We start from the raw sequence: 14982 nt of genomic DNA on the forward strand, positions 1-14982 counted from the left end.
TGCAATAAAAACACTAGGCCAGTGGTGCTTTTGTACCCCATTTATCTTTGTGTCCAATCCGCAATATTCACATAAAACTAGGAGACACAGCTTGCAAGTTTCTGTATATGGATATTTCTCCCCCCACCAATACCTTAATTAAAGTCCCAGAAACTTCTGGAGCCTTTGCTTACAGCAGTCTCCAGGACCAGCCCTGTTAGAGTGAAAAACCACTGCTACTTTAAACTGGCCAGGTAATCTTACAGTGTTCAAATACTAAAGGCCCTGGAATCATCACCAGTGCTGACAAAGGCAAGGTCTGACCATAGCCGGAAATGCAGAAACAAGAGCTTGTTTTATAAGCTAGATTTATTTTTCAAATTTGAAGTTTTAAAAAAAATCTTTTAACAATTGAGTAGTTTTTTAATGTAAAGCAAGCATACTGCATCAGTCACAGCTCACATATGATCATGTATATGATTCAACCTCTGCTTCCCCATTTAAAGATATGAATACAGTTTTCTCAGAATTGCACAAGGGTAAACATTTTGAAAGAGCTCATAGTTACATAAGCACTCACCACCAAATTTAAGATACTTCACCAACTCATGACCAAAGGTAGCAAGTTCCAAGTAACCATCACTAGCAAATGATTCCACCACAGAAAAAAAGCAGATGAATTATACCAAAGCAGTTCTGTGCTAAGCAAGGTATTTGAAGAATGACTGGTCTGCAGCAGCTGCTGCTGCTATACAGTTCCCTACTGGTCCAAAGGAAAAGCAGCAGGTGATAGGAGTGGGATTGCATTTCTTACTTGAAAAGTGAGAAGCTGGGATGCAAGAGTAGAGCACACAAAAGGTGCACTGACCATCATGCTGAAGCATAGTGGTGTGATGTAGTCAGGCAATCAGCCTCAGCCATCTCACACACCAGTGTTGAGAGAAAAACCCCAATGCAGAGGATTTGCTGGTTAGAAAAAAAAAAATAGCTGCTCGAACTTCACCAGCATTTGGCTTCCTACCTGAGAAGTTGCCCCCCAGGTCCAAACAGTGGCATCCAAATGCTCTGCAGAATTGACTTCATATTCCAGACTTCACTCAACTTGCAATAGATGCTTTTCACAATTTCTGAAGCATAGGTTAAGCTCTGATCCATCTCAGATCTACTTTTCTTCCCTGCTCAATCTCTCTGGCCTGCCCTTTTGCCTTTCAGTTCACAAAAGGCTCTCTTGCCCCTTAAATGGGACCTTTCTAAATATCCAGTATGCTTCCTTTCCTGGTACTGTCTCTTCAGAACCTAGCTTTCTCAAGAAGCCATTTTCCCACAGAGTGCAGATTCCTGCAACCACTGCTTTATCATGACACTTTTAAGGCTTTCATCTTAAAAAAAAAAATCCATCCAGGTTGCATTTGTAATTTTCTGTTCAGTGTATGTAAACTTTCACTTATCTGTATTCAATTCCAACTGAAGTCCTGCTATCAGAGGGGTTAGGCAAGTGGCAGAAAAGAGAGGAATATCAAAAGATACAGAGCTAGAACAATTCAAAGTGTAGACAAAATTCTCATGATTTACTGTATTCTTAACAGAAAAGGGAAACTGGAAAACAGCAGAGTGTGGTATTACATTTGGTAAAACTCCAAACTGATCCAGGTTAAGTGAAATGGAGAAGAGAGGATCATGGTATTTTCTAGGCACAATACTACACAGTTTCTAATAAAATCTGTATAATTTATATCCCCTTGTTTCTGAAATGTCCTGCTAATAAGAACCTGAAAATTCTGTTTGCATCCTCATAATTACACCACTTTCTTCTAATCTGCCATGCTGCTATACTTAGATACGTTGTGCAGTACTACACTGAGAAATATGGAGTGCTTTGGTTTAGCACTTCACTTTTTTTACATGATTATCCACTACTTGCTCAGTGATGGTTTCATCTTCTTCAATATTTCTTTTAATCTTCTGGCCCACCAGATCAAAGATGGATTCTGGGGGAAATCCCTTAGGCTCTCCCACCTTCACCGTCAGCATGTCAAGTGTCAATATTGCACCTTCAGGAATTGCCACTTTCGCCACTACTGACTTTCCCAGCTACAGGGGAGGAGGAAAAAAATGTTTAAGTTAAACACATTGCTAGGATTAGTCTAACAAAAGGAGGTAAAAAGTATTTTGCAGTTATTTGAGAACAGGATGTGTAGAACTGCCCTCTCCACTACTTATTCCAAATGAAGATTAAGTTAGCATGGAAGCTTTCACTGTAACCAGGCTGCCGGGAACATGCAGATGTTTCCTGAAACTGGACAGTGGCTCACTGAAATTTTTCAAAATCACAGTGGAGAGAATCTGATTAGAACAACTGGTATTTCAGCTTAGTGTAAAAGCAGCTCACACACAATCACGGAGACATATTGTTCCTACTACTATTACCAAATACCTGGCACTGGTGAGGTCACAGCTCAAGTCGTCCTGTGCTCAGTTCTGGGTCTCTCGCTACACAAAGGACATTGAGGTGCTGGAGCAAATCCAGAGAAGGGCCACAAAGTTGGTGAAGGGTGTGGAGCACAAGTCCTATGAGGAGGGGCTGAGGGAGCTGGGGGTGTTTAGCTTGGAGAAAAAGGAGGCTCCGAGAGGACCTTATCACTCTCTACAACTCCCTGAAAGGAGGCTGTAGCCAGGTGGGAGTTGGTTTCTTCTCCCATGCGGCAAGTGACAGAACAAGAGGAAATGGCCCCAAGCTATGCCAGGGGAGGGTTAGATTGGATATTAGGAAAAGTTTCTTGTCAGAAAGTTATCAAGCACTCAAACACTCTAGAACATGGAAGTGGTTATGATCCCTGGAGTTATTTAAAACATGTGTAGACATGGCACTTAGGAACATACACTAGTGGTTGGAATTGGCAGTGTTAGGTTAGTGGTTGGACTGAATGACCTTATGGGTCTTTTCCAACCTAAATGACTCTATGTTTCTTCTCAACTTAGGTAACCACTGGATGATAAATATAAAACTCCATTATAATCAAAATGGCCAACACTATGCAGTGAGAAATTTTTTAAGTGCAGAGGCAGAAACACTACTGCAATAAACAATTTGCAAGCTATTTTTCTGAATATGGAGTTATTAGCTAGAGATCTAAATTAGCTGCAGGTTTACACAAACCAAAATCAGAAGTTACCTTTTCATTGCAAGCCATTTCACAGGGCAAGAGTTGTTTGATTGGAGAACCCATTGCTTTTTCCACAGTACGGATGGCTTTCACTAGCTCCGCCAGTTCATTTGGCTCCAGAGATGCTTGGTGGTCGCTTCCTTTCCATGTTTTGTCGAGAGTCACGTGGCGTTCCAGTACTTTAGCACCCATAGCAACAGCTGCCACTGAAATGGCTATGCCAGTTTCATGCCCCGAATAGCCAATGGGGATATCAGGAAAAGCTGACTGATATGCCTTAAATCATGACAGAGTGGGTCTGAATTACCAAGGTAGCAGTTTCAAAGACAAAGCAAATTTTAGAGTGATAACTGCAATGGACAAATACTGTGCCATAAACAAGCAGTTGGTTATGCAGAGAGTGCAACTTCGTAAATTCAAGAAGTCACACTGCATTACCAATCACCACGTTCCAAATCTGACTAATATTATCAATAGTGACAAGAAAAAGGAAGCATGTCCTCCTCTACAACTTACGTTTCTCCTTTAAATTCAGTTCTGCTACTCAAGGTCTTTGAAGCCTGTATCAGTGAAAGTAATAGTATCCTATTTTCATCCAACAATCCAGTGGATTGGCTGAACTTAATCCAAAAGAGTTTTCTTCAACATTGTATTCAAAATCTGAAGCAATCTTTTAATCCATACATTGAGGACAGTCACCAAATTCTAAAGGCAATTAAAGGCAGCTATGCGGCATTCTATTAAAAATAATATACTCTGTGTGCATAAATCTAAGATAGTGCTTGAACACTGGTCAGTTTGGGAAAACTTTCTTACATCAGTATTTGGCATATTCAAATAATATTTCCAATGAAGGAAACTATACTAGGGTATAACCAATTTTCTTCACTGCTCTGATAGTCACATGAAGTTTCCAGTCTAGCTCCCTATTTAGAACTATGTTCTCACTTCACGCACCTTCTTAACGGTAACAGTCTACATGATTTTTCTTTGCACAACAGAGCACAGGGTTAACCTGTTAACTACATGTCATGTTTTCCTCTGTCGAACTGTGAATACTCCAGCAATATCCTTTAAACTATTCCTCAAAGATGAGTTCTACTAAAAAAAGATCCGGTGGATATTTTTACTTCAATGCTTGCATTGTAATTTAGAGGAACATGAGACATAACTCTCAGAAATGAATTCCAGCATGCCTAAGATCTGGAAGTGTTTCTCCATAAAAGGGCACAGCCCTTCTCTGCTATCCTACCCATGGCATGCTCTGGGTTACTCACTGACCGATATAACACGGAGATTGACATCCTCTGGCTGAAGCGGGTATGCGCTGGTACACTGCAGGAAGCAGAAGTTTGGATTGATGGGCTTCACAATCTGATAAACTTGATGCATTGTGCTCATCGACTGCATCCCGCTGGAAATCACCATTGGGCGACCTAGCCATTAGAAAATATGCACAAGTTTTGTGCTACGTCCACAAGAAACCTACCCAATATTAAATTAAATTCTTTAAGTACAGTAATTCAGTAAAATTAGTAAAACTAGAAAAGAATGCTGAGTAAACACTTTTTTTTCAAAGTCTGAGGGTGAGTTTCTTTTAAAGAAACTTCAGATTTTTTCCCAAAAATCAATTGGAGGAAAAATCTAATAACTGAGCTACAGAGAAATGGTGATGTTCACCAAGATGGCTCAAATAAAATGCTTACCTTTCTTTGCAGTCTTTTCCAAATATGGAAAATTATTTGTATCTCCTGATCCTACTTTGAAAAATGGAACATCCAGTTCATGTAGAAATTCCACAGCCATCTACAAGGAAAAAAAAATCACTGTGTTTTAACACTCCACTTCAGGTGGATCAAGGGATAAAGAACTACTGTGCTTGGAAATAAACAACCTTTCAAAACAGCATACCCAAAACTTGATTAAACAGGTAGATATTATGGACATCTCCCCAAAAACCACTGCTCCTGAAGTAACATTTGCTATCCTGACAGTATCAGTTTCTGACTTCCCTCCAGGTGAAGTATCATTATGGTGTCTTCTTTCATACTTCTATTTTTGTGCAGGTTTTTGACTAGGATCACTGTCTCAAGGCAGTCTCTGGCCTCCCACCACAGCTGGTCACACCAGCTGTACATTCTGCTGCTTAGTTCAAGTGAGCTCCACCTCAGCTTAAAGACGAAGTTGCATACCATAGCATTCTTGCTTTTTTTCCTTTTTTTAAACACTACCAGAGAGAGCAACTACCTGCAGATGGGAGTTCGCCTGTTGAAAAAGAAATGTGCTACAAGCATGCACACTGTCTTCCTGCCACACACATCCTGCAGGTCAGAACTATTAAACCACACAGTGTTTAAAACTACAGGCAGTAGAATAGATTTGCCACACTGAAAACTTGTACGAGTGTATTAAATAAGCACTAGGAAAAAACCCAAAAGTGCCCAAAAAGGGAAGTCCAAAATGAGTTTGGTTTTAGGAGAGATACTAGACAACAAAATATGCCGAAGCAAAGACTATAAAACCGTTTATTCAAATGCCAGTTAAACTCTGCCTTTGTCTAAAAATATGTGTGCTATATTGAAGACAATTCAAGAATTATTAGAGGCTCTCTGAAAATGGGTATTACATCAGTAAGTGGCCTTTTAAAAATTAGTACTTTATTGGAAGAAAATTTAAATTCCAAACCTTTCACAGGCAAGAGGTTATTTAAAGCCTCCATTCACCTCTGGGGAAAATAACGGAATAGTTACCTTTGTCCCCTGTCAACCACCCACAAACACTTTTAATTTCTTCAGCTCTTTCCTTGTTACAGTTAAATTTACTTAGTGCCAGAGCAAGAATGCTAACGTCCAGAAGAGAATCACATCTTATTCAGTCTAATTTTTCCACCATCAGTATGATGGAGATTCCATTTCTTGTACCTAAGATGTATAACATCTCTTTAATTTAATAATAAACTATTTAACATAGTTTATTCAGATGCATTGTGCATAAAGACAGTGAGTACTCTCTATTAAAAAGGCACAGATCTTATCCCAGGAGATGGCAAAAAATTAAATATGACAGGTAGACCTTGTATCTAAGGCCACTCTTCATTAGGTAAATATCTCTTGAAAACCAGCAGCTTTTCTTTAAGAGATTCAACAACCAGGAAGCAATTTCAAGTAACAGGAATGACATTAAAGGGAGTGGTTCAGTGAGATCCTGCTTTGTCTCCAGTACACACTGGAACAGAATAGATAAAGAAGTTATTCATAGCCATTGTGTTTACTTCACACATCACTTCATTAGTTTCCTCATATAGTTAAACGCAAAATTTAACCTCTTTGACATAGCTGGACTTCCAAAGATATATTAAATTTACTGAAGTTAATATATTCTCAAAGATTTATTATGTTAATTTATGCAATATTTTCCTTGAGTTCCAAACCCCTGTCTTGCAAAAATGCCACCAGAAATCTTAGGAGCTGTGTAATGTAATTAGTGCTCAAAAAAAAAAGGCACAAACATGTATCAGTTCTGTATCTGCTGTACAAAGGAGCACAGCAGAGAAAAAGAGGGATCCCAGCAGCAGAAAGTGATCTTAGCTGCTGCCTGTGAAAGGTGTTCTGTGTTGCACTACAGCCTTTAGAAACCAGAGGTTTTAACATCAAAGAAAGAACGTGGGGTTTTTTTTTCTCCCCAAAGGCGCATGGGTCTTTAAGATCCCAGATAAAGAAGTCCAAGACTCCTGGGTTCATATACTCCTTTCTTAAAGGAGTGCACGTTGCTCAGCAGGTCTTCTAGACTTGAAGATAGCACTAAAAGAAACATCACCACTCTCTCTTTTCACAGATCTGTTTCAGAATCCATGGCACTGAGCTATTGCTACATACACATTTGTCTATCATCACACTAAGTGGGAGAATAAATTGTAAGAAAAGAAGAAAAACACTGATATATCAGTAATTTCTCCGATTGCAAGAGTGAGACAATGAACAGATCACCTTAAGGACTAAGTAAATCACATCCTAGTCTCATCCTGGATATGTCTACTTGCAGAAAGTCAGGGACATTGCTGTGCTGGCCATATGCAAGAGTGGCTAGCTTACTTCTCGTAGGGTCTCTTTCAGTTTGGCTCTTTGTATTTTCTAGGCCTCAAAGAAAAGTAAAACAATCTATACAATCTCTCATTTATACTGACGTTCAAGTGTTACCTGGCCTTTCCAGCTTACACATTTCAATTTTATGTTGCATTTGTTAATACTGTCACTACCATCATTCTGAGGTAGGCAACATGCAACAGTTACAAATACACGTGTCTTAAGGGGAAACAGCAGCAGGAGTTTCATGGAGTTGTGAAGCTGGTGACTGACTGTTCAAGAGCCCACTGGCAAAAATGAGTAAATGATTCAGGAGTAACAGGGCAAGGTGCTGAGCCTCTCCATGAGATTAGTAAAAGAAATAGGGGCATAAACATTTCTGCTGCTTAGAAACGCCACAGGGGTCTAGTAAACAACAAGGAAGGAGGAAAAAAAAGAGGGAAATATCAGGGATTAGAAGAAAGGAATCTGGTTTAAATACAGAAGGAAGTTTGGTATGCTTGAAACCAACACTGGAGCGCAGTCTGATTGCCATCTTGATCTACACTCTCAAAGCCTCAATTGTTTATGAATATCAAAATGAAGCCTTGCCCCTAATATTACTTACTGTGTATAAGTATCTCAGCACACATGGCAAGTCTTCCAAAATATTCAGCCATCTACTCAACCATTACAGAGACACAGGTGAACTAGCAAATTACTCTAGGTCTCTTAGAAATTCATTGTCCATATATTCTCTTCGTGTAAGAACTATCACACCTAAGTAATACCCAATGGACACAACAGCCAGACTCCCCTTGTCATTCCAGTATGGTTTACATACCTCATCCATGCCAGAAGCTGTGAAGAAAATGCCAATCTCCTCTGCATACTTCTTTAGCTCTCTATATTGGTCATGACTGAACTCCAAGTGGCGCTTATGCTCCCCATAGGTCTTTCCCCAGGAGTGTTTAGAGGTGTAGGGCCTTTCTAAGGCTTTCTTGTTGAATTTGTACTCCAGTTCACTCTTCTGGAACTTAGCACAGTCTGCTCCACAGTCCTGCAAGACAAGCTGGTGCACACTGAGTGGAAGTGCAAGTGAAACTGCACTCATCCTAAGTCTGAATGCAAGGAGTTAGTAACTGATGTGCCCATCTGTTGTGGAGTTTTTACATTATCATCACAGCAGTCACAGAAATGGTAATGAACACAGAGTGACTGTGGACCTACACACACACAAACCCTTTTATTTCAGAGTGCCTATACATTTCATAGAGCAGTAGTCTGGAGAGAAATCATAGTAAACCTACAAAACTACTTAGTCTCTTGCTATGCATAGCGCTTATTCAAGAGTTGACTTCTGTGGTGTTTTTCCCAGATTAGCTGTCACTGACAATTTTACATTAAAAAAGGACACAGGATTCTGCGGAACAAGGAGTATGAATCTGATTCATAGACTCATCAAGGTTGGTTTTAAGATCATCCAGTCCAACTATCCACCCAGCACCACCACTGTAACCCCTAAACCACATCACCAGCACCAGACACCTCTTGAACACCTCCAGGAATAGTAATTCATTTGAAGTCACACAAACAGTGAAGATGTATACTCATTAGAGCAGTCTGCACTTACACCCCAGTCACAGAACTAAATACACCATGCCCTGAGCTGTGATGACGTGCAGTTTTCTATCTAGTGGATATAACATCGAATTTCACAGGAGCTTGGCTGTCTTACTGAATGACACAAGTGTTACTGTAGTAAATCCCTAATGTCAACCAAGTCAAACTGGAGGTTAATTAGAGATGGTTCAGCAGCTGCCTGATACTTCCCAAATTCCCCGTGAGCTCCGGCCCCACCTGCGGGGCTGCAGCCATGACACAAGATCACAAAATCAACTAGGTTGGAAAAGACCTCTGAGATTATCGGGTCCTTGAGGTGACCGAACACCACTCTGTCAAAACAGACCATGGCACCAAGTGCCACGTCCAGTCTTTCCTCAAGCACCTCCAGGGACAGCGACTCCTGGGCAGCCCATTCCGATGTCTGTTCACCCCTTCTGTGAAGAAATTCTTCCTGCTGTTCAGCCTGAACCTCTCCTGGCACAGCTTGAGGCCATGTCCTCTCACCCTGTCACCGGCTGCCTGGTAGAAGAGGCCGAATCCCACCTGGCTACAGCTTCCTCTCAGGGAGCTGTAGAGAGTGATAAGGCTCCCCCGTGAGCCTCCTTTTCTCCAGGCTAAACAACCCCAGCTCCCTCAGGCGCCCCTCACAGGACAAGCGCTCCAGACCCTTCACCGGAGTGAAATGCAAGGGTTTTCCTGCAGACACTCTGTGTTCCGAATAAACCTCCCGCGCGTCCCCCGGCCGCGCCCCGGCGCTCTCGCTCAGCCGCCTCCCCCCGCGCGCACCTTAGCCATGCGGATCATGCGCTTGGCAATGTCCAGGTCACCCTGGTGGTTCTGCCCGATCTCGGCGATGATGAAGCATGGATGGTCGCCGCCGACGCGCCGCCCGGGGCACAGCTGGAACTCCCGAGCCATGGCGAGATGGCGACAGCAGCACCGCCCGCCCGCGACTGCGCCGCCGCTCCCGGCCCCGCCGCGCCCCCTCCCAGCCGCAGCCAATCGGCGCCTCCCCCATTGGCCCGCCCCATGGGCCACCTCCCGGCCGGCAGGGGGCGCCGTGGCACTGCGCCCTCAGCGCTTCCCGCCCTCAGCGCCTGCCGCCCTCAGCGCCTGCCGTGCTGCTCCTGCCGCGGAGCGATCCCCGCGGCGACATCGCCACCGCCGCACGGGAGCGGCTTCCCGGGAAACACACACCAGCCGGGAGCTCCACCTGAGAGACCCTTACTGTGCATTGATACGGATATATCATATGCACCAGATCCAGGTGCTTCTTGAAAACTTCCAGGGGTGGTGACTCCACCACCTCGCTGGGCAACCTATTCCAGTGCCTGACCATCCTGACAGTGGTAACTTTTTTTTCTAATATCTAATCTGAATCTCCCCTGTGTCATCTTAAGGCCATTTCCTCTTGTCCTCTCACTGCAGACGCAGCAGGAGATACCGACCCCCACCACACTACACCCTCCTTTCAGGAGCTGTAGAGACTTGGTTCAGACAAAACTTTCAATGATACATGGGAAAAAATGGTAAAATGTAAAGCAATGGCTAAGGCCGCTTCTGAGACTATCTTACTCCAAAATCCTCCTGTGACAGACATGAAGATACACTTGTGACATTCTGGGCCTATCTGTTAGGTTTTTAATGGAACTGAAAATCAGTAATTTCAATTGTTAGGATTTTGTGGTACATGTCTGGTGTTTGTTTGTTTGTTTTATCTGATTGTTTAGTTTTGTTTTGGTGAGGGATATGAAACTGACTTGCATCTCATCAACACACAATGTTAGCACCAGATACTGCAGTTACAGTACAGCCATTCTTTTTGCTGGTGTTGGCTGTTCTCCCAAGGGAAAATTGCATCCTTCTGAGAGATTGCAGTGACTGGCTGAACACAACCAGCAGACTCTAAGCTGTGTAGTACTACATGAGAAATAGCCTAAGAAATTGCCTCAATTTCAAATCAGAAATGGCCTTGATGAGCGACATACTGAAATATGCCAGTGGCTCTCAAAAAGGATGCTGTCTTTTACAAAGGATTGAATTTTGTAAATTATGGTAAGGACACTGTATAAATATTTTTTTGTGCATGTGTGACTAAGAATTGCAGACCACATAAAATGTTTGTATCTGCATAAACCCAGCCAATTCTCTAGAAATAGGTCAGTTGTCTGAGACTGTCTCATAGACGAGAAACTTTCCTGACAACAGAATTCATGCCAATAATTTCTACTGGTCAATTACATTGACTAGAGTCACAGGTGGATACAAATGCAGGCATAGTTTTTTTAGGGGTGCTGAACGACTGTTACAGAAAGAGATCTGAGTAAAATACAGTCCCTATAAAAATGGTTGCATTTATGCAATGGGTAATACATACTTCATGTTTTTATGAAAATTTTCCAGAGAAAAAATAAAAGGTTAAAACTATACTGCAGGTATTACTGATATACCCCATATGGGCTATAACAGCATAATTTCAGGAATTGCATAGAGTTGAAAGCCATACTGTAATCTGTTGAACTTTAGGATACTAAAAATTAACTAACAATTTATTAAAACACCTGACATTCAATATCGGCTATGCAAAACAATTTGTGAATGTAACCTTAATACTGCATGCATACAAACACTAAGAGTAATTATAAACAAAGTTTACCCCAAAAATTCGCTGATTGAAAAAGCAGCTCACTAAGGGTTTCTTAATTGTAATGTTTGAAGCAAGCCTCTAATAAGCTATGTCTCACTGGAGTTTAGTTTACACTTTTGTATACAACCCTATGAGACATTTCTCCAACTAAACTACATGGCTTGAGGCCAAATGCCCGGCTTGTTCCTTGTAGCTCCTTAGGTGCTCTAGGTTCTTCCTGCACAAACTGTTTACCACCAGCTCCACAGAACAGACACACCCTTCTTTCCTGGGGCAAGTTCCTTGTTCAATCATCAGGTAAAGAAGAAGGAAAAAATTGCCTCCAGAACACAGGTAATTAACTTCTGGAATAATTTTGCAATGACAGAATAACACTTTGCATATTATAGCCCAAAAATGATAGAAGATCAAGCCCCTGTGCTTTTAATTATCCAGTGCTTTTAATTATCCGGTATTAAAGCAGTAGAACTGAAGATAAGACGAAATGCAGTTTTATATACATATATATATATTTCTAACATAAAGTGCAGAAGTAAGAAACAAATAATAATAGTACAAAACCTGTGAACTATTCCAACCCAGGCAGTTTTATACTCCCTAACACTTCCTAATGAAGGTCTGGCCACACCAATTCCAACATTGTATTCTAAGAAACTCTGTGCTCCTGTGTGATGCCTAAAAACCTGGTTCTGTTGCAGGTTTGTCTTTTATTTCAGTGGGAGAGCCAACTCAGCCTGAGGATTTAATGGCTGTATGTACAGACAATAATGAGAAGTATACATAGAATACAATAGAATACTTCCATCTGGAAGGGACCTACAATGATTGTTTAGTGCAATTGCTTGACCATTTCAGGGTTGATGGTTGTGTGATTGTCACACTGATAGTTTTCACACTAGGCAAACTGAATTTATGTGCAATAATGCTTTATTCAGGAATTACAGCTTGAGACAACAAGTACATGTAGTTTATGCACTCAGACATAGACTTGTATACAGCCCTAAAACTTGACTGGCACGATAAAAGACGTTTTAAGATTCTTGGTCCTTGAAACAGGTAATGTGCTTGCAGCTTTGACATAGTTTGTAGGAAGAAAATTCCATGATGATCCAGTAATGACAAACATTTGCCAGCAGCAATTCCTTTCAAATATCAAGATCTAGCACATTTCGAAAATTCTTGAGTTTATCAGTGAATTTTAATTCTTTGGTCTCCTTTCCTGGGACTATATACTCTGCAATTCTGGGGGTATTAACTTCCCATGGCCACCAATTTATTTGTCTTACTCTTCTGTTTGATTTTTTCCTTGTCCTCCTTTTTATGTCTAAAGCAGTGTTCTCAGCGCTTAAGATTATAACTCCTCAAGAACCAGAAGCTGACCGCCGGTGAGATGTTTATACTCTTGTGGCCTTTGTTTTCAGCCTGTGCACGTATTTTCAAGGTCTCAAGTATTACCCCACGCTTAAACTCCACATCATAACAAAAGACACCTGGAACCCAACTTCAGTTTGCACTGAGTAAATTCACTCAAGCTGATAACAAACCTAACACCCCACCAGTTCTTATGGCCTTGCAATGCTAGCATTAGGTTTCTTATTAGCAATGACAGTATAATTTTTATTGGGCCATCCAGACAATAGTGACAGGCAGTACATCTCCTGGTGGTGACAGCAAGAATTTGATTTCTGCAGATCTTCTTTATTTCAGCCCAGCATATGAATTTTAGTTTCCACACAGATTCTGACAAGCTAAGAAGACCAGCATGTTTCCCTTCTGCTCTGACCAACTTTCTCATGCAGCTTTGAGAGCAAGCCTGTGTATTGTGAATGAGTCCAGCATGTGCTAACTGTTCAGTAAATTATAGTAATGGATTGACTTTCACCAGATCTTGTGGAGTTTAAGTAACTGTTTAAATGGCTTCCACAGGAAGAAGTGAGAGGCCAAGATTACACACAATATTTGGGAGGGGTGGCTGGGATGATGTGAATGAGACAATTGTTACTGACAAACAGTGATTAAGAGTTACAGAGGCAGGAAGGGATTCAGAAGGGGAACGATATAAGGAGAAATTAGGGAACAGTGACAGAATAAAGTGGTACTGGCTGATACTGGGCCAGTGGATTGCTGAGAATGCTGTGAAGCCCAAAAGCTGAGGAGCATAAGAAGCTGGACTGAAAGCTGGGGGATAGGGGAACTTGAAGGATACTGGTTTCATGAGAAATGCTGCTGGAAACAGCAGCTGAGGGGACTGAGTCATGAAACTCAAAAGAGCCTTTCCCTAGTGCTATGAGGAATATGAGACAAATGGAGCTAGAAATAAGGGGTCTGCATGACAAAAAGGCAGATGATGTTAAACACCATCTTTTTTTCCTAAAAAAATCACAAGTGAAGGACTATGATCCATTAGAACATATTCAAAATTCAAAAAAAGATTTACAATTTAGCTAGAGGCCTACCATCAGTATATTTTCTCCCTCCTTCTGCAGAGCTGTCTTCTCTCCTTCAGTTATTTCCTGAGCTGAAGGAATAGAGATCTCTATGTTCCAACCCTGTGTGTATCACTGGGATGCACTGACTTGCAATTTTTGACTTGACAATACACATGATTAGCGCTATGACACAAAGCACAGGTTTAGGGCTATACAACCCTCAAAGGAGAGGGCCTACTAGTTTAAAGATTTTTCAGTTGTCATTTTTGCCTCGTTTCCATACTTAATGAACAGTCAGTAAAACACACCCCTCGAGAGCAGTCTTGCCCCAGACTATATCAAATATAGTGGAGGTGACTGTCCTAGTCTGTATATCCTGTGTTTTAGAAGACAGCAGGGAGACAGTGACCAAAGCTTTAGGGAAGAGAAATAAATCAACCAGCTCTGATTCACTGGTTTTGCCACCAAGTTGCTGGATGGTACTGGGCTAATCACAAAAATAAGCTTTTCACATCTCATTGCTGAACTGAATTCTTACAGCTGGCTTATTCAAGGCATTATTGTTTAGTTGACAGATCTGTTCAATTCTTGCAGCTACAAATCAGTATGAGAAATGCACTGAAGTAACACAATATTTATATAAAATACCAGGTCTTTGGCATCTCTAAATTGGCATTTGGAATAAATGCCACTCTAATCTGGTTGTACTTCAGTTCCACTCTGTAGGAGCAGAGGAGGGAGGAGAGTATACTCTGTAAATTGAGGGCAGAGAGGGAGAGGAATAATACTCTCTCAGTTTTCTGAGAGGTGTGTAAATGTAAATTATTACTTTAAGAAGCCTCCACACTATTGTAAAAGGCACAAGGGAGAGCCATAGGACAGAAATAATACATCTGTTGTCAGAGGAACAGTTGAAAAGTGTGTGATGCAGGAACCTGTGATTCCCCTTTCACATAACAGTGAGAATAAACAGAATGCTTGTTTGTCAGCTTAGCTCGGGGCTGTCAGTCCTGCCTCAGTGGTTCTGTAGGAGTGCCAGTCTACATCTCAGCCTCCTGGCCTGCCTGGCTGACATC

The 14982-nt window shown here is 41.5% G+C and overlaps 1 protein-coding gene across 1 annotated transcript; it reads right to left on the reverse strand.

The window, feature by feature from the left end:
- Positions 1–329: 329 nt before the first annotated feature.
- NANS (N-acetylneuraminate synthase) lies at positions 330–9820 on the reverse strand. Its single transcript, XM_039567129.1, has 6 exons — positions 9617–9820; positions 8049–8264; positions 4850–4949; positions 4425–4579; positions 3153–3419; positions 330–2070 (listed from the first exon to the last, which is right to left on the reverse strand). The coding sequence occupies exons 1-6, from the start codon at positions 9746–9748 to the stop codon at positions 1861–1863; spliced, it is 1080 nt and encodes a 359-aa protein (XP_039423063.1). The 5' UTR covers positions 9749–9820; the 3' UTR covers positions 330–1860.
- Between the last annotated feature and the right edge of the window lie 5162 nt (positions 9821–14982).

This window comes from Corvus cornix, chromosome Z (assembly GCF_000738735.6).
Source record: "Corvus cornix cornix isolate S_Up_H32 chromosome Z, ASM73873v5, whole genome shotgun sequence".
In the NCBI taxonomy this organism is placed as follows: Eukaryota; Metazoa; Chordata; class Aves; order Passeriformes; family Corvidae; genus Corvus; species Corvus cornix.